General features: G+C 38.7%; 1 protein-coding gene across 1 annotated transcript in view; it reads right to left on the reverse strand.

Annotated features, from left to right (window-relative positions):
• Positions 1 to 422: 422 nt before the first annotated feature.
• The window catches only part of SUCLG2 (succinate-CoA ligase GDP-forming subunit beta), a 229,682-nt gene continuing 204,455 nt past the window's right edge, over positions 423 to 25,649 (reverse strand). The window contains exons 10-11 of the mRNA XM_026722126.2: positions 13,277 to 13,397; positions 423 to 1,919 (exon numbers count right to left, since the gene is read on the reverse strand). Of these exons, the coding sequence (XP_026577911.1) occupies positions 1,804 to 1,919; positions 13,277 to 13,397 (237 nt within the window). The 3' untranslated portion in view covers positions 423 to 1,803. The remainder of the gene's footprint in view (positions 1,920 to 13,276; positions 13,398 to 25,649) is intronic.

The following is a 25,649-nucleotide window of genomic DNA, read 5'->3' on the forward strand; positions in this document are numbered from 1 at the left end:
GGCCAAGGGAGTGAGGAACACAGTGATAAAAGAAAGTTGTCAACAGAAGATGCAGCAAAGAATAAATTTAAATGGGTAAAATGTATAATGTTTTCAACTCATTTAACTGGGTTCTCTTAATCAAGTTTTAAGATGTGTGAGAACAAATGATGTTTTAAATCATATTTACGCAGAAATACTGATAATTCAAAAGAGTTCACAAACATTTACATAACCCTGTAAGTGCCTTATAAGTTGTCCATGCCTGCTTCTATAGGATTTTTATGATAGGAAGAATGTATGTGTATGACATGAATATTTTTATTTACTTAACATTTAATGGAATGACAATGTTCATGCGACTTCTAAAGCAATTCTCAAAAATGGCTTTCATTGATAGCCATTAGTGACCATGGTAAAAATGACAGCATTAATCAGCACAATTCAAATGTGTAACCCCAGGGGAAATTTATTAATAGAGTTTAATTGTTGTAAACCAAAAAAGTATTCATATTCTTTACTATTAAAAATCACATAAATTCTTGGCTTATCAGTTGAATAACATTGTTTATAACCCTACTTCTGATTTCAAAAAGTATCTTGAATTTCAAAACTCCATTGTTAATTAACATATTAATGTGGTTATTGAATTAATTTGATAGCTTTTGCAATTTGTGAATACATATTTCCCAAACATCAAAGGCACAATCAAGCAAAAGTTAAAGCGCTTGGAAATCCACTTTACTTCAGTATGAAGATGTTGCAGTCGGTGAATATTTGCACTGAAATTCACAGAATATACTAAAAGTGCTTAGGTGGCACCATTCCTCAATTTATTTTTCATATTCTTTCTGATGACACCAGGTTCCCTGATAGCTTTGACTATTATCAATTCTGATTAATAATGTTAGAATAACAGCACAAATGCCTTAAGGAATCACCCCACTCGATTTCTTCATGATAAGACTATTTTAAGCTACTATACATATTGATTTCTAAAGACAGTGACTATTAATTGGATGCATATGTTCACGGATACTGCCAAATGTGACATTAGAGTGTGTAATTCTCCTTCAGTACTTAAAGCATTCACATGAGAATTTATAGGACTATAAAAATGATTCTTTCACAGAACTGTTCTTCAAATATAAGGTGTGCATTGGATATTAATCACTGCATTTTATAATAAAATTGACATGATGGTGGTAGAAATCTAATTACATTCATTTATTTCCAATTATGTAATATAAAGATGCTCTAGTCCTAATTGGAAAATGTTATTAAATATTATTTGGAATTAAGAGAGCTACTGGAGGCACACTGGAAGCTTCTGGCATGCCTGAATTAGACTTTTGATTGTTTGTATTTCAAACATCAGATTCCCAACCCACATCATACCCCTATTTTTGGAAGTTCTCCACATGATATGGGAAAGGAATCTCCCTTCTAAACTTTGATATCACCTCTAGCTTGAGAACAATCCCCAACAAAGGGCCAACCACGATCAAATATCGTTTTTCACATTAAAGATGCATGAAAGTATCTTAGAAAAATTGGTAGTCACAAACAATTAACACCTAGGAAGAGAAACCTTAAATGGCAACTGACAGTAGTTACTCATATTTGCTTGTAGAACATTCTGCCCCAATGTTGAGAAATAAAGGCTTCTGTGTAATAAATGAAATTCCAAGTTGCTTTTCACCCACTGAATATTTTGCAGGTTGTGATTAACAGGAAACGTAAGCCAAATCTCAGTGCTCGTGGCTGGTTAAAATTATGTCTTCAATGGCAGTTCTGGAATGTCATCTCTGGTGTCATTTCTCTTTATTTCTTTGACACGCAAGCCACTGCTTTCTTAGCAGCATCTTCGAGGTCACTTGCAGAAGTAATGGGAAGTCCACTTTCATTCAGAATACGCTGGGCTTCGTGAACATTTGTTCCTGAGGGGAAAGAGGAGGGGAAAAAAAAGTTAACTCCTATTTCCTTCTAGTTTTTAATAAAGGAGAATATTTGTAGCTCAGGGCTGAAATGAGGAATCCTAAATGCTCTCTGAGTTTAGTTGTTTTCTTGCAAACGTTTCGCTACCCAAGCTCAGGTGCTGCTGCTGCTGTTACCTAATTTGGCTAATGAAATATCTGCAAGAAAACAACCAAACTTAGGGACCCGTCATTTCTAGTCTTTGAAAGCTGTAAGAGGAACGTGCAGAAAAGATCAAGCACATTTCATATGGTGGCCCCATAAAAAAGACATAACAATATTGAAACCATTTCTGGTTGAATGAAATGTGTAGGTCTGTTGGATTTTGACTCTTTGCCATTAAAGTACACGTCCAGCTTTTCTTTTCTTTTTTTTTTGTAATGCCTATGTTTACATTTAGTAGGAATCTAGTAGGTAACCGAATCAAGTTGAATCTGCTAGGTACAGGATAATCACTGTAAAATATAGTATTGATCTCCTATGGATCCAGAAGACAGAAGAAGGCAATGACAACCATTTGGCTGACTTAATACGGAGTCATTTAACTTACTTCAACTGCATATTAATAGATAAATAGCTCCTCATGAAATGTTTCAACAGAATAAATTACACAGCACAGGATCAGACAAGGAATATTAGCAAAGATGTAAGATATAGATCAAGATTTTTTTTTCCTATAATACAAATTAAGAGATTATAAATAGCCTACCATGATTTATTTTTGTGTCCATTTATCAGAATAAAGAAGCAAGCTAGCACCAGAAAACTAAATCAAAATATATATTGCATAAAAAACTGTACAGGCTCTGGAGTGTTCTTACCACATGAATATAAACAGAGGTCTTATACCAAGCGAGTGATCTATTCTCAAAGGCAAAGATCTTTGCTAGGCCTACTACTAGAGATGGGTGGTTTCTCCATCACAGAACAGTTGCTTTCCACGCAGAAGGTCCTGCATCTCTAAATAAGGTTGGGGAAAGTCAGGGCTGCCCTCAGAAACATTTGGTTCCAGGAAATGAACCAACAAGATGATACTCCTTTGTCACCATTCCACGTGCAGGAGAGTAAACAATTACCATATTTTCTGCTCCATAAGATTCACCTGACCATAAGATGCACTTAGGCTTCCAGGAGGAAAAGATGAAAAAAAATATGGAGTGCCAAATATGGAGTAGCAGTGAAGTGAGGGCAGGAGACGGATCCTGAGAGGACCACACGTAGGTGTCCTCTCATGTACCAGCTCTGCCTATTGACTCCTGCCCTGCAGAAAAGAGACAGAAGAGGCGGGACTCAGCACTGTAAAAGGACACCCCTAATGTGGCCTGGCTGCTATTCACCATATTCACTCCATAAGATGCACAGACATTTCCACCCATTTTTGGGGGGGTGGAGGGTGGAGTGCATCTTATGGAGCGAAAAATGCGGCAATTGTGAGATCAACACTGGTGATGGGACGCTGTCCTTCTCCAAACCCTGATAGGATGCAGCTACTTTAAAAGCGTAAGAACACGCTGTGCTGGACAAACAGTTGACTGAGAAGAACAGAAAGGGGCTGCTGCTGTTACTTTGAGCATTTGTTGTCAGAAGCAATTATCTTAGTCTCTCTCTACTGCCAGGGCTGATTCTGAGAAGAACCTTTTGCAGAATAAAACCAGACAAGTCAACACTGTGGTTCACTACAAGGCAATTTCTTTTACTCCAGCATTCTCTGGCATGGCCAGTATATGCTTCAACCCTGTGGAAGAAGTCCACTCAAGGTATCTTCTGAACTGGCCAAGACAAGACAAACAAGAGATTATTCAGACTGTAAATTCGGTTGTGGGGTAATATATTTCCCTTAAGAAGGGAAAAAGATACAAGCTTTTAAAAGTTTTTACGTTACAGCCTTATGCATGTTTACCTGACTGCAAACCACGTTTTTTGTCTTTAAAGAAAGAGGGATAATGTATTTCCCTTAAGAGGGGAAAAAGATACAAGCTTTTAAAAGTTTTTATGTTACAGCCTTATGCATGTTTACCTGATTGCAAACCACTTTTTTTTTTGTCTTTAAAGAAAGAGGGATTTGGTTCTGAGTAAATATGCATAGGCCTCTGTAATGTCAGAGATCTAGAAGTGGACACAGACATCGAGCTCAGTCAATGTTAAGACTTGGAGCCTGCAAAGAAAGAAAAGGAGAAAGGCAGAAGTCATAAATTAAGAGAGACGTTTTAGGGATGTGGGTGCTACACCGTGTCAGGCACATGCATGACCAAATCAGAGGAGATTAATTAAAAAAAAAAAAAAGACTGATCGCTGCTCACATCCTGCAGCTCTTTGTTCATTAATACTGAAAAAAAGACAGGCCCAGTTGAAATGTTCTGACAGAAATGCTCACGCAGATTTAGTTCCTCCCCTGAAGTATCTCTCTTTCTTTCTCTCTCTCTCTCTCCTCTGTTTTGATGCTGATTGGGCACTTCGTGACACTAATGGCATCTTTCCCTTGGTAGCAGAAAGTATAATATGCATAACCAATGGCTGTCAACATTCAAGATCATCTCCTCTCACTATGCTCTGGCAGGTTTAACCATGAACAATGAATGCCAATAAGGAGGACCCACAATACTATTAAAAACTGTTCCCAGGGGTAGAAATCTCAGCCTGAGTGAAATATTCACACATGTATTGTGAAATATTCACACATGTATTGTGATTTTGATGGGAAAAGAGCCAAGAGCCACATCCTGCCCTCCTTAAGTGCTGAAATGTTTCACAAAATCGGCCAGATCTTCTGTCCTGCCTGATAGGTTTGTAAGTATTTCTACTTATAAATCAAAATGGCAGGCACCTTGGAACTACAACAAGCAGCAAAGGCTGTTTAAGGAATTTTAATGCTAATTGAAAGGTTTCAAAAAGTCTCAGCTGACATCCATGAATCATGATTAATAAAGCTAAGTATTACCTTGTAGAAGGTATTTGTTATTTTGCATGTTTTGTGAATAGCCTGTATTCCTCTGCAGCAATTTTAAAATCAGGTCACTGTTATCTTCATATCCCTGGAAAGGAGTGTGTGTGTGTGTTTGTGCACACAATTTGGGAAAAATAAAGAGGAAGTTAACTTGTAATTCTGCAGCACTGGCAAAAATGGAACCACAATCTTCCTCAGTCTCTCAAGCAGAATGTTACAGTGACTTTAACTTCAGATATCATTTCAAAATAATTGCTCCTAGGCCTTAAGATTGAAATTTCAATCCTTGCTGGTCTCTTTTAGCACTCGAGTTGTGATGAGCAACATATCTCCACTGTAGATGCTCAACAGTTATGATTTTCATTTTACTATATTTTTTTCTAATTTCTGAACTGTGATGCAAAAGGGAGAGGTCATAAGAAATGTTTTACTTTAAGATATCAGCCAATATTTGCCACTGAATTAATTTTAAGTCTGTCTATCTGTTTTCTATCCATCCATTCTTACGTCTCTGTATACACATGCTGCTTTTCTCTATGAATCTAAATATTTCAATTATTAGCTTGCTTGTTTAATAGAAGAAAACACCATTACAACAAAGCTTCATACATATCGATATAATAGACAGCTATTCAGAATTCTGAAACTCACCCTGATAAAACTGCTTTGAAAGATATTTTTAAACCTGAAGAACCATAAGGAGAAAAGCTTTGTGTACGCTGAGAGAGACATCACTTGAATTCTCTTCCTTTTCCCCAGGAAAATAGAGAAATGAGATGATTTCAGGGGAAAGAGGATGGTGAAGAGATAAAACCCACCTTTCTTAGAGTGGTAACATGACATTTGCAGATACCCATTACAAAGAATATGCTCTTGCTGTCTAGAAAAATATCAAGGTATGTTCATTATGTGAGAAGAAAAAGTCTTGCAAGATCTTTTCTTTATATTGCATAGAACATTGATTTTTAACATTAAAGCTCACAATTTCACAATTCCAGCAGCGTGTGCAATTGTAAGCCTATGAGCATTAAAAAAACTGGGCTGAGCAGTGTGTATGAAATATAAAACTATAAGCAACAATACCACTGAAGTGCACTTTGTACTGTAATTGCTGTTAATCATTTCCCACTTTTGCCCCAGGATAAGTTGGGCTTCTGCTTTTTTTCCGAACCATACCACTTTATTTGTGCCACTTTATATGTTAATAAAGCCTTTTGCAAATCTTACATACCACGTGAGCTCATAAAAACTGGTGACAGAACGTTGACAAAGCCGTTCGGGACTTATGGCCAAGGAACAATGTCCAGTAAAAAGGGATCATTATTTCATTGGTATAAAAGTTGAGGATGATGAACCTGTATCTGTGTTTATTATGTTAGTTCCAATATTAGTTTTTTAAAAGTATTAACTTTTGTATGATGAACTGGCATTCTAGGGAGTGATTTATACATCTCTCTCTCTCTGTGTGTGTCTCTCTCTCTCTCTCTCTGTGTCTCTCTCTCCCTCCCCCACCACTCTGTGTGTGCTCAAAATAAACAGGCAAAGTATGAAAAATGGTCAATTACTTAGTTGGAAAACTGGACTATTTGTATTGACAGTTGTTCCCAAAAATAACAACAAACTAACAAACTCTAGTGCTCCTTAATGCTAATCATTACTGTTCTATATTTATACATATACTAGAGGCTTAAGGCAATTTCTCAAAGGCAAACATAATTTTGACCAAATTCCCTTTTCCTTTGCCACTAAAAAATAATGAACCTTATCTCAATGTTTAATAATTTGTGCTGCTTCAGCTTTTTTAATTGGAGATAATACTCAATGCGGATACAAGAATGATAGTCATTCTAAAAATGATCGTGTGCTCTCATCAATGTCCCAGGTCATTTTCAAAGAATGTGATGTTCAAATATAATCGGTTTTTTCACAGGTAATTTATTAAAAAGACAACATGCTGAGCTGGTTAAAATCTCCAATGGGCACTAAGATTGTTTTAGTTTGATGGAAGTGTCAAGCTTTCTGTAAATGTCAAAAGAGAGACTCCATGCTCTCTTTTTCCTGTTGTTGATATTGCCTTACCAAACCCTTATCAATGTTTAATTACTTAATTAAATTAAATTTATAAGCCCACATCACTACCCAAAATAACTCTGGGCAGCTTGACAATATAATATCCATAGGAAACACCAGAAATGAGAAGAAAATCAGGAAACCACTATATTAGTGTCCTGAGTTTTAAAAAAAATGTTTGAAGAACATATTCATACGTAGACACAATATCTATATAGGTGTTACAAGGAGCTTTGCTACAGCAAAGTATTAGAATTAGGATCCAAGCTATATATAGTTTCTTTCAGATTTCTATAGTGCCGTTCAAAAACCATGAAAAGACCAAGAAGACAAGTTTCTCCAAAATAGTTATAGGTTTTATCCAATCTTTTTTATTACTATCTTTCTTATTATAGGAAATACTTTCACAATAGTTATCAGTGATTTCTGCAAAAAAATGTTCATCAAAGGCATAAAGATGAATAAAATTCATTGCATAGAATAAAACAGTCCTATAAAGGGGGAGATTGACATAATGCATTGAGCATTATGAACAAGAATGATTAGTTCAATAATATTGGTTGCACTCATCTTTATCAATAAATAAAAAATAAATATTATTTATGAAATAAAAGGAAACAAAAGATATTTGCATTTGTTAAAACATAATGTTAAAGCCATAAAAATGGTCAGTGTTGTTTAAAATGTTTTGCGAAGGGTCATTGTTTGGAATCTGTCATCAAAAGCTGTGATTTTAATAAACTGAGCTTCCTTTGATATTTGAAGTGCCAGAAATCTTTATTTAAAAAGGCTGTAATGTATTTAACAGCGGAAGACTAAAAAAATCAGAGCTAAGGTTTTTCCCCCTTCCTGACTTGTGGTTTGAAAACACAGAATTTTTCTTTTTCACTGAAGTAAACCAACATTAACCTACTGCCACTGGATGGTGTTAGAGAACTGTAAACAGAGTTCCAGTCCCAAGCAATCAAAACAATCCTTGCTGTGCTTGCACTGAATGAAGCTGTTAAACAGAGGAAATAACATGGAAGAGAAATTTGCATGGTTTCTCTCTATAATCAAGATTTCCCTTAAATGTGAACTATAATACACGGGGTAATCAGACAAGCCATTTTACTAACTGTGCCACAGCTGGATTCCAAACCAATTCAGGTCATTGGAAGACTGAAAAAAAAAAAAAATGGCAGAATTTGGTTTCCTTATTATTGTTAGAAACCAGGAGTGCATGTGATATTTGCAATAGAAGTTTAAAAATAAAGAAAACATATTTGTATGCCGCTGGGTTTATGTTCTGCATCAAGTCAGACTGTATTTGGCTGGACTTATTTTTTTCAAACCATGTTTTAATTATTTTGTGGCATTTTTTGCAGAAAAGACTAGACATAACTTATATATGTTTATCAGATATATATGTTAAACCAATACATGAGAACTGCAATGTGAACAGAATCAGGATCACATGAAGTATTAGTACCACTTTATAAAACCCTAGTAAGATCACACCTGGAATACTGCAAACAATTTTGGTCACCATACTACCAAAAGATGTTGAGACCTTGGAAAAAGTTAAGAGAAGAGCAACTAAAATGATCTAAGGCCTGGAGACAAAAAAATATGAAGAATGGCTGCAGGATTTGGGTTTGGCTAGTCTAAAGAAGAATTAGGAGTGACATGATAGCAATAGTCCAGTACTTGAGGGGCTGCCACAAAGAAGAGGGGGTCAAATTATTCTCCAAAGTACCAGAGGGCAGGATAAGAAGCAATGGATGGAAACTAATCAAAGAGAAAAGCAATCTGGAATTAAGGAGAAACTTTCTAACAGTGAGGACAATTAACCAGTGGAACAGCTGGCCTTCAAAAATCCTGCTTGAGCAGAGGGCTGGACTAGAAGACCTTCAAGGTGCCTTCCAGCTCATTCATTCTATATGGATGGACTATTGCAATCGTACAGTGCCATATGGCCTCTTCAGATTTATCTATTAATAAATATCCATTGATCAAAATACCTAAAGAAAGAGAAACATGCAGTGTGCTTGTCTCTGTGTATAGAAACCCTAAAATGGTGCACAGCTCTCATTGACTTTCTCATTTATTCAATCAAGCACAGGTAGTTCTCAACTTACAGCAGTGTTGTTTAGTGACTGTTCAAACTTACAAGGTCACTGAAAAAAGTGGCTTATGATCATTTTTCACATTTATGACTGCTGCAGCATCCCCATGGTCATGTGACCAAAATTAAAGCCCTTGGCAACTGACTCATAATTATGACGGTTGCAGTGTCCCAGAGTTATGTGGTCCCCTTTTTGCAACTTTCTGACAAGGGAAGACATTGGGGAAGCCAGATTCACTTAACGCCCAAGTTACTAACTTAACAGCAGTGATTCACTTAACAACTATGGCAGGAAAAGTTGTCAAATGGAGCAAAACTCATCTGACAAAGGTCTCATTCAGCAACATAAATTTTGGGCTCAATTGTGATCGTAAGTCAACTACTACCTGTATTTGTTTCCTGGAAAGATCTACATCTATATTATCTTTATTATTTGAACCGCAACATGTTATAGTGTATTGCTTTCCAAACTACTTTTTATTATTTGTTTATTATATTTATATGCTGCCATCTCACTGTCCGAAGCAACTCTAAGTGGCTTACAATGTAATAAAAAATAGAAATGTAAAAACAATTATAAGAACAATTAAAACGACTGAGGATTAAATATAGGCTAAAAAACCCCACACAGGCTCGAGCAGAGCGGAGCAAAGATGGTGCCTTTCCTCTTAACGCACCAACCACCTCCCATCCTAAAGTATCTCTGTTGAGGGGTGTGGTGGCCCGCTGGTGGCTAAGGGAGCTGGCAGCAGAGTCGGACATTGAGGAGGTTGGGGAGGAACATGGGTCAGTCCTGGAGGCTGAGAAAGGCTTGGATGGGGGCTCTATATCAGAGGCAGAGATGGGGCCAGGGTAGTCTGGCAGTTTTCAGCTGCCTTCAGTTGGACAGCAGTGAGGCGGAGGAGCAGCTGGAGCCGGTTCCCAGCCTGCGCATGCGCAGAGCTGCCAAAAGAAAAGAACAATTACGAACTAATGGTTGATGTGGGAGTAAGGCCACAGGTGGATGGTGAATGGCCCCTCCCATATGGATTAAAAGAGGTGAAAAGGGGAGAGGGCTTTTGCAGGAAACTATTCATTCATTGCAGCAGTGTGAAGATCTGTCTGTGCATCTCAGAGACTTTGTGCTGAGCCCTTCCTTGTGAGTACTGCGTTTGAAACTATTTACTTGGCAGCTCTCCAAGCTGTGCTCCTTATTAGACCCTTGAAAGACTGTTTGCCAGGCCTTTGGCCGAATGTGAATGCAAGAAATTCACCTTTGTTTAATAAAAGGGGTTTTGCCGGGACAAAGAGTCTGCTTAGTGCTTTTTGGGGAAGCCTCAGACAGAACAAGGAGCCAGGCCAAACTAGCTTTCCAAAAAGGTAAAAAATCTTGTCCCTGTCTCTCTTGTTAATATTACAGAAGTCCTCAAGTTACAATCAGTTACTAAGTGGCCATTCTAAGTTACAATGAACCCCAAAAGGTACTTGCAGGCCTTGCTTCCCTGTGGTCATGTGGTCATATTTTGGCCTGCATTTATGGCTGTTTGTAGTACCCGGCAGTTTTGTGATTTACAACATTTTCACTGGAAACAGGCATTTACTGCTGGTTTCTGGGGGGCGAAAACCCACCTATAGCAAACAACAGTTTCACTTCACAACTTAATGACTGCTGCAAAAATAAAAGGCTGTCAAATCAGGTGCGGTCACATGATGACTCCCTTCTCAATCAGCATGACTTATGACCATAATTATAAGTTCAATTATGGGCATAAATCAAGGACTACCTGTATGGTGTCTTCACTTTGGGCTGCTTGCATTGGCTGAATTCTCACAAAGCTGCCTGCTCCATTCAAAAGGATGTCACCAATGCATGCATAAGTATATTATGGATGTAAATTCCTGTTATATAGCTCTTGCGGCAGGCAGAGATACGACCGATAGATCAATCTCCTTGTGTAAGTCTGTAGTCTAGGAAAATCTTCCTATAGGTTGGACGGGCAATAATTACCTAATTTTAATCCAGTAATTACCTAATTTTAATCAATGATTAGTTATAAAAATCTCCTGAAAGAGAGGAGGTGCACTTGCCCAGCAGGAACAATTACTTCATCCGTTAAATACAAAGTACACGATTCTTCTAATCACTTTGGGCACTTATAAAAAAAAACCAAAAAACGTACTTCTCAGTTGGGGAGCACTCGTTCTTTCTTTCTTTTATATCAAGCAAATACCTGTAAGTATAAAGTTACTATTTTTGAACGAAAGACTAATCCTTTCTTTATCCACTGGTAAAACAGCTTGTAATTATTACACAGCTGAGAACAAAGATTTGTCCAGAAAATCCTGCTAAATCAAGACAGAGTTGACTGATTAAAACTTTACTCATCAAGACATCTGCAATATACTGCTGTAGGAGAGCAAAGAAATTTTTATAGTCCAGCCACAAATCTACTAAAGATTTATAGGAATAATTATGAACCTTTTGTCATTGAAATGCATGAAAGAGAACGGGTTGTTCCATGCTGTATTCTTTCAGCTTCATTTTACAGTGTCCTGGAGTTCTCAACATTATGAATTATTATTAATTTTTGTCTCAAATCATGTGAGATTTATTTAATGAAGAGACAAGCATGGAAAACCAGAGATTATAGTATGGGGAACCAGAGATTATGGAAATAGCGTGCACTTTTTACAAGGAAGACTAGAGTCATCACCAATACTACCTTAGCTAATGGCTGTGAAGTTTGTTGGCAGGGCTGCATCCTAGATTCTAGAGTAATATGTCAGAACAATAAAGATCATTTCCATAAGGACTGTGTTGTAACAACCACGATATTTGACTCAGAGATCAGACCTGTTACTTTGCAGGTGGTCTGACTCCCTCTGGATCTAGAACATGATAGGCTAAAAGCAGCCTACCCTAACTTGGTAGCCTCCAGATGGCCAGGGGTTCTAGGATTTGCAATCCTAATATTCCTGAAGGGTATCAGGTTGCAGAAAGCAGGTTTAAAGCTATGAAAAGGTATGAATGAGCTAAAATGCTGCAGCAGTGAATCCTGTGTGGGTGACACTGACATGTTTATCAATTGACTTAACACAGTTTTCTGTCAAAGAAAAAAGTCTATTCCGTGTTCTATCCATACCGTTTCTAGAGAACGGATAGAGCGGTAGGTGTATGGGGATTTGAGACAAGTGACAGGCAGCATCTTTCATTATATCTGAGGGCTGTAATTCTGAGATATTAGCTGAAGTCCAGCCAACCTAGAACGTTGAGTCTGCGTCTCCTTCAATCAAAAAGAATGGCAAGTGGCCTGCCCTCTGCTGCACAACTTATAGAATTTGTGTCATGCCCCCGTCGGAGCCTGTATCTGTGGAGGAAGATGACCTGGAACTGGAGCAGATGGAGATTGAGGGGGCGGCTTTGTTGGCTTGGGAGGAAAATGTGGGGGAGCAGGCCCAGTCAGTCCAGGGCCTTTCAGAATTGGGATGGCTTATAGGCAGGGAGGAAGCGGGGCAGAAGGCTAAGCAGTGAACATGAGAGACAGAGCTCAGGCGATGAGCAAGGACCACCCCCTCCTGATCCTAGAGCATGGAGAGAGGAGAGAAGGCGAGAACAGTGCAGAGTGACCAGAATACTCAAGAGGAGAGCGCCCCACCCCTCTTCAAAAGGCATACCCGGGGGCTGAGATTTAAGGAGACACTGTGAGGAAGGGCATTTGTCAGGAACAAATGCTGAATTCCTGGAGTGTTGAGCACCAACGTTTGAAATTTTATGGATTCCTTGCATTCTTTCTGGATTTCTTGCTTTGCAGCCGTGGTGCTCAAAGCATTGGGCTGGACTATTTGCAGCCAGAGGCTGTGTGTGTATGTGTGTCATCACTTTGCTCTGGAACTTGCCAGAAACGTGGGAGCGTCTGGGGGAAATTTGGAGCAATAAAGGGGCGGTTTGAACTGCCAACTGCCTGTGTTACCTCTGTGCCATACCCTGGGTCATCACAATTTGTTGCCCTGAAGCAACCATCTCATTCTAGTTTCACATGAACTGAAATGGTATTGGGTCCCCTGCTTGAGCAGGGAGTTGGGACTAGAAGACTTCCAAGGTCCCTTCCAACTCGGATATTCTATGTTCTAGAAATTTAGCTCCAGCATCAACCATCAGAGAATAGATCAAAGGAAACAAAGGTACCCAACCCAGGTGGAGTTTGAATTCCACCACCTACCTTCAAGCCGGACCACTAGAGGCACTTTCAGTTCAAGCTCTTGGCAAGCTTTGGTGATACCGTTGGCAATAATGGCACAATTGACAATTCCACCAAATATATTTACTAAAATTGCTTCAACCTGGGGGAGAAAAAGAAAAACCCTCACGTTCAGTCTTTCAGAAATGCACCTATGCTGTAAACATATACTTTTTAAATAATAATATAGGCTCTTGTCAGAATGATTCCAAGCACACACAGTAACAGAGAGTAATCATCTGAAACATACGGAAAACCAATGAGGTGTCATAATCCAAGAGTTGAACTAGGAGTGGGAAGAGCCAAGTTCAATCCCATTTGCCATGGGAAATGGGATTGGGTGACTTTGGATCATGTACTTCCTAAATCCACTGCTTTTGATCATTTATTTATATCCCCCCCGCCCTTTATTATTCGTATAAATAACTCAAGGCAGTGAACTTATCTAACGCTCCTTCCTCCTCCTATTTTCCTTACAACAAAAACCGTGTGAGTTGGGTTGGGCTGTGAGAGAGGGACTGGCTCAAAGTCACCCAGTCACCCTTCATGCCTAAAGTGGAACTAGAACTCAACGTCTCCCAGCTTTTAGCCTGGTGCTTCCACCGGTAGTCCAAACTGGCTCTTTGAAACTCCCAGAAAAAAAAGATGGTATATAAATGAAACTGAAAATAATACAATAAATAAGGATGACTACTATGATTCAATATATCATAGGCTTGAATAGGTAATGAACATTTTTCAATTTTATGACCCAAACTGAATTTTCCAAATCAAACCAGCTGAGAAAGAAGGACAACTAATTTTATGAAGTCCGAAATAGCTCGGCTTACTTTTTGTGCCCATGTGATGATTAAAGCACATGTTACATTAATCTGACCATCTGCACAAGAATAATCACAGAAGATACTGATGTCAATTAAATCTGGAGAATAATTAAGAGATTGTAAAGTATAAAAAATAGTGATGACCTTGAGACCAATAGAGATGATCCTGGATATGATGCAATGTTTTTGCATCATGCAATTAATTTACCTTTACTCTCTTCCAAGATACTATTGTTGTTGATTACTTCCAAGCCTAGCTAACATTTCTGGTATTCCCTTAGGGTCTTTTCCTCCAGAACTAGGGTATTTATTTATTTAGTCTGCTTTGAGACTGCCTGATTCCTAAAAGATTCTGGACAGATTACAATTCAATACTAATCAAGCTCCATACTATTTAATGTTACCATCTGCTAAAGCATATCAAATGTACCCTTTTTGTTGAGTTGAATTATTATTATTTTACATGATTATTATAATATTTTTATTCATTAAACATGAAACTCAATCGAACAATTAAAAATGTATCACAAATATTATTGACTAGCATTGATGGTTGATATGGGGTTGCTGCCAGCATCCAAGGTATCGACTAAGTATCTTCTTAAAACATATGATGTTCCAAGTTATTATTATATATTATTATATTATTATTATATATTATATCATTATATATATATTATTATTGTTGTTATCATTGTTAATCCTCAATTTGATTCATAGTCTGAAATGGATAAAAACTTAACAATTTAAGCTGTAATCAGGGATCTAAGAGCTGTTAAGGTAGCATTTGACTACATAGGCAGTTTTGAGTAAGGTGTTTTCTTTGCTTATTTTTATTATTATCATTGTTGTTGTTATTATTTATTGCACAGTCAGCCAGATGTTCAGACTGGTTTTGGCATTTTCGCATATAAGTATATTATTATTATTATTATTATTATTATTATTATTATTATTATTATTATTATTGCCGTGGTGCACAGAGGTTGAAATGCTGAATTTCAGACTAATTCTCCTGACTGCCAGAAGTTCAATCCTCACTGGTTCAAGGTTGACTCAGCCTTCCATCATTCCGAGGTCAGTAAAATGAAGATCCAGATTGTTGGGGGCAATAGGTTGACTGTGTAAACTGTTTAGAGAGTAAAGCACTATGAAGCGGCATATAAGTCTAAGTGCTATTGCTACCATATTATTTTGAAGTGAGGTTCAATATCTTCAAAATCTGAAAGTCAAGGCCTTAGGGAACCAAGTGGGGAAACGTTATTGGAAAGTGAGCACATTAACTGGAAATTATTCTCTGATTTGGATTTTTTAAGAGCATGAGAAGACTCTCAGAGGCTTTTAAAGCTCACATCTTTTTTAAATCAAAGAAATGTTTCAGTTTAGTTTTTAAAGGGGGCACCAAGCCATGACTCTGTGTATCCAGGGAGACCTCTTTGGTTTTAGTAAGTCCTTGTAACAAAGACCCGGATCTCTGAATTCTGAGTTCAAAAGATTGAGATGCTTTGAAAAAAAATATGTCAGTTCTCCATTATAATGATAAGGATGAACTCACTTTGTGGTGAAGGAGATGCATAAAATGCATTTTAAGTGCTTTAAACTACATCTTCTATAGAGCCTTGAGAATTGTGATTAGTAACATAATCCCAACCCTCTGATTTAAACATTGCTGTGGGAAAAAGGGGGTCTAAGAACCCTTTGATACAATCTATTTTGGTATGACATATTTTTCTTATTATAGAATATTAACATATAGGTTGCTCTTTTCTACTGGAGAGATTTACACTTTCAACAGTATGGCATTCAATACCAGTGAAAATGTAATATATTCCCCAAGATTGTGCATTTGTTGCTTATTTAATGACTGGATAGAATGACATTTAGAACAGCACCAGCAATGGATTGTTCACCATTAGTGAACAGCAACAATTTCTCCTAGAGTAGCTCATGAACAAACAAAAATAGGTTATTTCCAGTGGTGCTATTCTACCGGTTTGGCCCAGTTCTGCCAAGCCAGTAGCAGCGATGAGCAGCGGAGACCAAACTCTCCGCTGCTCTGCTGTTGGGGCCACCCGCCCTACTGGGCTCCCATACTCACCTTTATCCTTTGAATTTGAAGGGCAGCTGCTTTGCATGGCACAGAAGAGGGCTGCGCGGCAGCTGCTGAAACGACCGGGATCGTGCAGGCTTGCAGGAGGTGAGTTAGAACACCTCTGCACCTGTGCAAATGCCTCTGTGCCTGCGCAAAGTGTGTGTTTGGTGTGCGCACATGGAAAGCATGCTCATCAAGCCATGCCCACCAAATTGGTGGTAAAAGTATTTGAATCCCACCATTGGTTATTTCCCTTTGTCATGCTGATTATTGAGGCTCCTCACTCTATGATTCCAACCTGGGAGAACTCATTTACCAAGGTGTTCTTAGAAATGGGACACGGTAAGGCTTCCAATCCACCTTTCCCCAGATGGGAAATGTTTGCTTCTGCTTGTTTATTTTTAATACATTTTTAAGCCTGCATTAGTTCCGAACACTCTGTCTGTGATGCAGGACTGCATATAGCAGGGGTCGCCAACCTTTTGGACCTCAGGGACCACCAGACTCATAATTTTAAATCCCAGGGACCACTAACTGGTTCTGTGGGTGTGGGCTAACTTGTGGGTGTGGCTTGGTGGTCATGTGACTGGCTGGGCATGGCTTGTATGTAAATATTATAAATATTTATATAAATATTGATTTTTTTATAAAAAAAGAGCAACTTTTACCCAAAATCAGGCAAAGCAGGCAGGCAGATTGAGTTGCTCACAGAATCATTCAGAGATCTATCTGTCTGCCATCAGCTAGCTCAGTCTGTCACATAAAATTTGCTTGCTGTGAGTCTGCATTGAATAATAGAACCTTCAGTCCTAAGGGAGGTTTGGCTGTGCTTAAAAGCAGAGCCGAAGATCTAAAGACTAGCTAGAAAGCAAAAAAAATCCAACCATTTCCTGCTTCCTAGCTAATCTAAATCTCCAGGCACAGCAGAACACCTGATGGTAGGAAAAAGGAAAAATAACAATTTAGCAGGCAAGTATGCCAGGTAAGGAGTGGGCGGGGAGGGTTCCCGCGGGCCATGTGGGCAGTGCAGCCTTGTGTTTCTGCACAGCCTGGATTAATTGCTTTGGTGGGGGTGCTCTGGGGGTGAGATTTCTCTGCGGCCCACCAGTTCGCGACCACTGGCATATAGAGAGAATGGCTACTTCATGGCCTGTTAGATTTGCCAATAACCTTTGATTGGTCTCATTTACATTTTGATTCAGTTATTTTCTGGGGAGAGACATTTAGTCTTGTTCAGATATAGCTTTGTTATACTTTCAATTAATAGGAGATCTCTGTATATGTATCTCCTATTGATCCCCCAAGGTCACATGATCAAAATTCAGACACTTGGCAACTGACTCATATTTATGATGGTTGCAGCATCCCAGGGTCATGTGATCACCTTTTACGATCTTCTGACAAGCAAAGTCAACGAAGAAACCGGATTCACTTAACAATCATTTTACTAACCCAGAGGTGGTATTCAGAAGGTTCTGACCAGTTCTGAAGAACCAGTAGCGGAAAATTTGAGTAGTTTAGGGAACCAGCAAATACCACCTCTGACTGGCCCTGTCCCCATCAATTCTCTGCCTCCCGAGTTCCAGCTGATCAGCTGGGTCTTCTTTTGTTGCCCTGCACAGGAGGACGGAGCTGGAAAGCAGGTTAGTGGGGTGGGAAAGAAAGGGGATTTTGCAGTAACTTTCTCCCAGGACTGGGGAGGGGATGGAGATTTTACAGTAACCTTCCTTTGCCATGCCCACCAGGCCACGCTCACCAAGCCATGCCCACAGAACAGGTAGTAAAAAAAATTGTATCCCACCACTGTACTAACCTAACAACTGCAGTGATACACTTGGCAACTGTAGCAAGAAATGTTGTAGAATGGGGCAAAACTCACTTAAGAAATGCTTCACTTAGCAGCAGAAATTGTGCTTGTAAGTCAAGGACTACCCGTAGTTAAACTTGTAAACTATGGTTCAGAGTAATGAGGAAGTCCTTTAGCAGGAGTGGGAAGCAGATAAACGCTGTATAAGCCTAGACAAATGGGAAGCAATGTGAAAACATCTTGAACAGACACCCCCTGAATTCACAGGAAGATAAAGGCCTCAACGAATGCTAAGTCTGCAGCCTTTTTCCTGACTGCTTGTACCTTTACATAACACCGTAGTTTATCTGGATCATTGTAATGTTTGTAGGTTCTTCTTTCATCTCTTAACAACTACTATATCTTTTTCAATTGTTGCTGTTGTTTGTGTTTCACTATAATATATAATAAATACATATCCAAAGGTTGCTATTAAACAGAAAAGAATGAATAATGCTAAAATATGCCCGGGTTATGTTTTGAATGATAGGAAAAAGGCCAAAAGGAGACATGCAGGTTTTGCCTTAAAGAAAATGTCCATAGGAAATCGTTAGCAGTCTGTCTGTCTCTCTCTCTATCTATCTATCTATCTATCTATCTATCTATCTATCATCTATCTATCTATCTATCTATCTATCTATCTATCTATCTATCTATCTATCTATCTATCTAGTGTATGGCATGTGTTAGCCAGGGATCACCGAGGTGGCTGGCTGCCTCTGTGAAAGAAATTTTTTAGGGTGGTGTTATCTTTACCTGTGGGACGCCTGAATGCCGGTAGGCATTCGGAGGAGTCTCTACGTGTTTTATTGGCTCACAGGAATCGAACTGCTGGGCAGCTGACCTCAGCAGTGCGCAAGTCCAGTGTCTTACCACGTAAGCCACCACAGGCCCCCTTGGTAGCAAGTAATTTAATTCTTAAGAAATTATTCTTCTTTGCCTTGTAGATGCAGCAGCGACTCTGCCAGAAACCTGAATGGGATGCCATACATCAGCTATTCATAAAGGGACAATATGTTTCACAAGAAAGGCTATTGAAATTGCAGCATTTATTAAATTTGTTTTCACTTAGAAATATGCAGTCCATTTGGAGCTAAGGGTCATAATTGGCCACTGACTGACATATCAAAGGAAGATGAATTCCAAAAAGGGAACGAGTGAGTCAGTCAGTCATAACATTAATTTTTAAGTATAGTTCACATGATTTAATTAAATAAGTTAACATGTCTGTTTTGTACGTATTTAATAATTTCCCCCTTCTGTTGCTTAAAAATTACAATTCAGTAATTTTATAGGAATGCTCCGGAGAAAAGTACACCTGTTTTAAGCCTTGTGAAGTGGAACCATTGCAGATGGGAGTACTGAGATGAGTAAATATGCCATCTAAGATAGGAGATCCTAGTAGCGATTCCAGTTAGAAGAGGCAACTAAGCTGAAGACACTAAAAAGAGTTTCCAGTGGATTGCTTCTCCTGCATGACCTATTGCCACAGCTGTTAAGTTAACATGGTCATTAAGTGAGTCTGACTTCCCTCATTGACTTTGCTTATTGGAAGCTGGTTTGTAAGGTATCAAACAGTGATCACACCAGGACACTGCAAATGTCACAAATACACCCTGGTTTCCAAGTGCCCGAATATGATTGTGGGAATCATATGATTGTGAGAATACTACAAGGGTCATAACGGTTTGGCAGAAAACTCTACCACCCATGATTGATATCTTGAAACAACAGCTGACAAGTGAACTGGATAAAATTCTCACTGCCTTCCTTCTTTGCACCTGGTTCCCTGTCTTACCTTCCCTTTATGGCAGGTAGGGATCTCCAGACTTGACAACTTTAAGACTTGTGGACTTCAAGTTACAGAGTTCTGAGAATTCCTGCTTTACGGGGAATGTTCTCAAGATGGTGGTAGGAGGTTGATTCCAGGGCACCAATTGGTTTTTTTAAAATTATAATGGTTTATTTCGTTGTTGTAAACCTCTCAAACTTAAGGAGCTGGATAGTAGAAAAACTATCTCACTGTTTCTCTACTACTCAGCTCCTTAAGCAGGTAGAAAGAGTAAGGTTATTGTTCTTCTTAGCATCATAATCAGAGCTACATTTATCATGGGGATTCTTCTGCACATATTCCATATTCAAAGCAGTTTGTCTCTACTGAATAAATAGAGGTGAGAAATTCCTTTATGATTAGCAAGAAGAGGAAGTGATCGAGAATTCATCACAACAGATTAATTGTCAAATCCTACTGGGAAAAGAGCTATCCATCAACTCCAAGGAATCGGATTCACTTCATCTGACTTCCAGATAAATTATGTTATGCATATCCTCCTTCTATCTGACCGCAGGCCTTTCAACATGCAGCTATAAAGAAAGCATTACTTATTTACGCACACATACATACAATCACACAAACACTGTTTTTGGCTACCCGTAAAGATTTCTTTGTATAATCAGTCTTCAAATCCACCGTCCAACAATGAGGCCATACGGTAAAGTCTCATGTGTGCATTCAATCCCAAATTCTTATAATGTCCCTGAATAATTTCTATGTCTGATGCTAAGAGCTATTAGAAAACCCACTAAAGAGGCAATTTAAATGCCAGTGTTCAGTTTTCAGTGTTTAAAGATTCTTTTTTCCACTTTGAATCACGCAGTAGAACTCTGCATGCATTGTGATGTCACAATGCTCTTTATTTCTACTCATTCCACTTTAAAGATTGGTGCTGGTAGAAATGCTAAAAATAGTGAAGGAAAACAATATACTGTAAAGCAAAACAGGAAGATGTAGAAAGAAAACAGAATAAGATGAAGTGTATAAATACATAGGCTATTTCTGGATCCTCTAAAGCCATTTATATGCTGTACAACAGAAGCAGATTCAGTTATATCTGAATGCAGCATGCACAAAGGGATTGTGTTTAGTGCAAAGGAAAACTCCCTTTTCTCAAATACACTGCACAACATAGGTGAACTTCAACAGCTACACAATCTCTAATTAAAAATCCCACATTCTTAAAACAGATACTGGGGTTTAAGGATCTACTTTTCAATTTTCAAAATTAATCCTAACCTTAATGAACCATATGTTTGTGTACACACACAAACAATGGATCACATAAATTAGTTAGGATTCATTTTGAAAACTGAAAAGCAACTAAATGTCTGTTAAATTAGATTCAGGGATTGATATTTGTATTCCTGGGCTTAATAACAATAACAACATAAATAAAATCAGTTAAATTAGAGAGTAGCCTGATTGAGTTCAATCAATATGAAAGTGAGTCAGGTGGAGAATTTAATCTTGGGCTTCAGTGAAATCTTATAAATAAGCCAAGAGGCCAGTGCAAACAGTAAAGAGATTCAGCTATAAACTGAAAGCTTTGTTTATTGTTCCTTTGCTGCCTTAAATGGATTTTGCTTTTTAAAACAACTTTTAACATTCCAAGTGATGAATTCCAATGAAGGGATTTATTCCAGCATTTTTTTAATGCAAAGGAAGGGGGAAAAAAACCTGAAAAGTGTTCCGCAGGGGGAGAAAGAAATACCACCCACTGCATACTACAAAGGAGCCTTTATTAACATATCAGGCGCACTGCATAGAACAGAGTTCCTGCCTGCAGACAGCAGAGAAAATGCCTCCAAAGGTGTATTCATGATTAACATTTCCACCTAATGCCATGGCTTGGAAGCCCAGGCTCCCCATACCCTTTCAACAGAAAATAGACATGCCTAGTGTATTTTCTAGGGTATACTTATATATACTTCACCTAGTAGCTGTTTTACTGACACAGCAGGCATGAAATCGCTATCAAAAGGAAATGATGGCCAACAGCAAAACTTAATCCTAATATCCAAAAACATCCATTTCTGTGGCCAAAGAGCAACTCGTCAGTAAAGAAGATGGCTCTGAAATATGTGCTACGCAAGGGCTTGGTCAGCGTTTTCTAAGAGCCTCATATATGACCTGGCAGATGAGAATGGCACTGAGGATCTAAATCAGGGGTGTCAAACTCAAAGCTCATGGTCCGGATCTGGCCTGTGGAAATATCAAAGGATTGGCTCACAATGCCTCTGTTGGACAAAATGGGCTATGGGGTAGCTGTGTGTGCCCCCCGAGGTCTGTTTTCAGCCTTCCCAGCCTCCAGTACTCTGTCATCCAAAAATAGGCCTTGTGGGGGCATGCGCCGCCTCCCACACCCCGTTTTGGATGGCAGGGTGCTGCAGGATACCTGACATTCTGGGTCAGTGATAGTGTTTGATCGCTACCCAAGTATGTGTTCGTGTCCAGATTCAAAAATTTGTGAATTTTTTGGTCAGAACCCGATTTGGTTTTGGTCAGAAGCATTCGTGACCAGAGGTTCTACTGTATACACTGATACCTTTTCTTAGGAGGACTCCACATTTGAGAAGTGTTTTTCAGAGTTCATGCCCTGCATCTTCCCAAATATAAGCAAGTACTTTTAGCCACTGTATACGGTACTCACTTTATCAATATAGCATCGTGGGTGAGAAAGATTGCAGCTGTAGGCAACAACTACGTAGCCAATATACAGATCTATAAAAGAGTGTTCTGTGCATGGGAATATTTTTGTTCTGCAGGGTTTATTTTCCTTTGGATGTCAAAATACTTCAGTGGTTTGTCAATCTGAAAGTGAATGTGTATATATATATATATTATATATATATTATATTTATATATTGTGCCTTGGTATCAGTGTATACAGTAGAACCTCTGGTCACGAACGCTTCTGATCACAATGGTACATATCTTTTCACAGCCTGAACATCAAATTCATTCTTAGCGGGCAAAGAACAGAATCAATAGTAGAGAGAGAAGTGGGGAAGAAAGACAGACAGACATAAAGAAGGAATGTTTCAAAACAACGATTCCAGCTGTTTGTGGACCACAGCACCAAGCATAAAACAAACCCAGATTAGTTCATAAAGCAACATCATTTAGATTTAGAAATAATAACTAACTGCAATTTCAAAAGAAAACTTTGATTTTTTTTTTCACAAGCAACTTTTAATTTAAAACTAGACAACTCATGACCCAAAGTTCATTGTTTCAGAAATATTTTCTTACCGAGACTGATGGCTAAGAGTGGGCAAATGGGTTGGGAAGGGTGGAAGGGTAAATGGGTTCCAAATTCCTGTCAGTTTTCCCATTGGCTTCGCCTCTGGAAAGTTGCAGGGAGCTTTAGAAAAAATCATACCATATGACTGCAGCTAACCATGGATGACTGCAGTGGTGCAACAGCGTTATAGGGTAGCATGGCAGTGCTGCAGCAGCCACAACTTTACCAACACAACTGGTCTGAAAATCCTTGAAATGTTAATCCCACAGGAGTAAGGGTCTTGGATTTTGGAGGCATGGTTTAAGTACCTTGATTCAAAAATTGTTTTCCCCAATTGAAGGTTACAAATAGACAAAGAGGAGACTTTTAAGAGCTTAAAGATAAAGGCATCTTTAAAACCACAGTGGGTTTTCTCAACAGAAAGCGGAGAGATAATTTAGAAAACACATCTTCTAACTCAGATATTTCTCACTCTCCTATTCCCCCTACCCCCAAAACCCTGGTGAGTAAAATGAGGGGGCTAATTAGCAAGAGTCTTTAGATCCCAAGAATCAAAGCTGCTGCTAATGTTCTCTTTATGAGCAACTTCTCTTGAAGACAAATAAAAGGTTATCTAATCTTGCGGTAAGGAAAGCTAATCTTCTAAGTTTAGTTCTTCATCTGCTGCTTGAGTTAGATGTCTCAATCAGAAAACACAGTTATCAAAGGAGAATGTGTGATAAACAACATTCCAAAATTGCACTATCACTATCTGACCTTACTAATCTGAGGTTCTATAGCCTGCCCTATTTATTTCAGCTGAAATAATAAGCTGCTCACAACTGTCAGGAAAGCCTTGTCTGCAATGGATTAAAAGATACATACTGGAGAAATCTTGCCTCAAGCCTTCTGTGAGTGAAATCTGACAAAATCTTTTCTACACTTCCAGGTATCTCAATGAATTGCTGAATGCTCTCCCTCTGCCCAGGAGAACGAACTTTGCTTAACTCTTTCACCGGCTGGACTGACATTTTATTTTGAAAAAGATGTTGCTGGTCCCAAGACAGTGTCTGCAAGAGGACTTGGGAAGAAGAGCTTACTTCTGAGGGACCAAGGATGCTACTCTTCTTTCCATCGGCCTTAGTAGGGCCACTGGTTTGGAAACAGCGGACTTTGTGATCATTTTGGATGAAAAGAAACTGAAGTAAATGCTAGTATAAGACCACCACTAGAGGGCAGAATGAATTTGGAGCGGAAAGGCTATTCTCAGGAGGAAGCACTGGCCTTAGGAAGCAGAAAAAAAATAAATGCTGTAGTTTGGTTTTGAGATACATTTGCTAAATGTTGGAGAAATAAACTAAGTAGTCAGTATGCAAGATGAATTTACAGGGGCATCTCTTCCGGTGTCCCTGATCATGGTAGGCCAATGTATTCATATGAACTGGTCTGCCCCTTTTGATTTCCCTTAAATACCAAGATGGTCTTCTTCCAGAATGACTGTGTGGCTTAAGATATTGGGGTACAGTATTACACTTATCTTACGGTCTTCCACTAGTGATTAGTGATTTCAGCAAGTGAGAGTATTTCTACAGGACTGGAAGCTAAACAAGGTTGGGTTTGATCAGTGAAGTAAACAGGGGACCTCCGCTGAATAGAAGGACTGTAGACCTGATTGGAAAGTTGACAGAAGGATGCTGAGTGAAAGCAATGGTGAGCTACTTCTTGCATCATTATTATTAAGAAATATATATATGGATGTACCCCATATATTTCTGGGAATTATGCTTGAATCAAAGGAGACTTTACTTAATATTTACTGTGTCTTGTAGATGCCTGAAGGGACTCATTGTTCTGAGGGCTTGATATACTCCTTTGAAACTGCTTTGTGAAACAGACTGGCTACGTTGTTTTTTGTCTTCTCTTCTGAGGCCTTCTCCAATACAAGTAGTCCTCAACTTACAACAGTTCGTCTAGTGGCTGTTCAAAGTTATAAGGGCACTGAAAAAAGTGACTTCTGACCATTTTTCATATGCAATATCCCCATGGTCACGAGATCTAAATTTGGACGCTTGGCAACTGACTCATAATTGTGATGGTTGCAATGTCCCAGGGCCCTTTTGCAACCTTCCGATAAGCAAAGTCAATGGGGAAGCCAGATTCACTTAACAACACTGTCACTATGTTAACAACTGCAATGATTCACTTAACAACTATGGCAAGAAAGGTCATAAAATGGGGCAAAGCTCACCTAACAAATGTCTTATTTTAACAACATACATTTTGGGCTCAATTGTGGTTGTAAGTCAAGGATTTCCTGTACTCAGCCCTGAAAAGGATTTTTCTGTATGCTCAACGCAGGGTAAAATGAGATGAGGTTGCACTGAGTTTAATCCTAGACATATAAGCATAGACTTAATTGCCAACCGTTGGTCTCTTGTTAAGGTGAACTCCTTGTGTGGGATATCATCAACATGTGAATGACCTCAATTTTAGTTCTTCCTAGTGTTCGAAGCTGAATCATGAACACACTATT

Source organism: Pseudonaja textilis, chromosome 2 (genome assembly GCF_049901715.1).
Source record: "Pseudonaja textilis isolate UNSWEBS1 chromosome 2, rPseTex1.2, whole genome shotgun sequence".
NCBI lineage: Eukaryota > Metazoa > Chordata > Lepidosauria > Squamata > Elapidae > Pseudonaja > Pseudonaja textilis.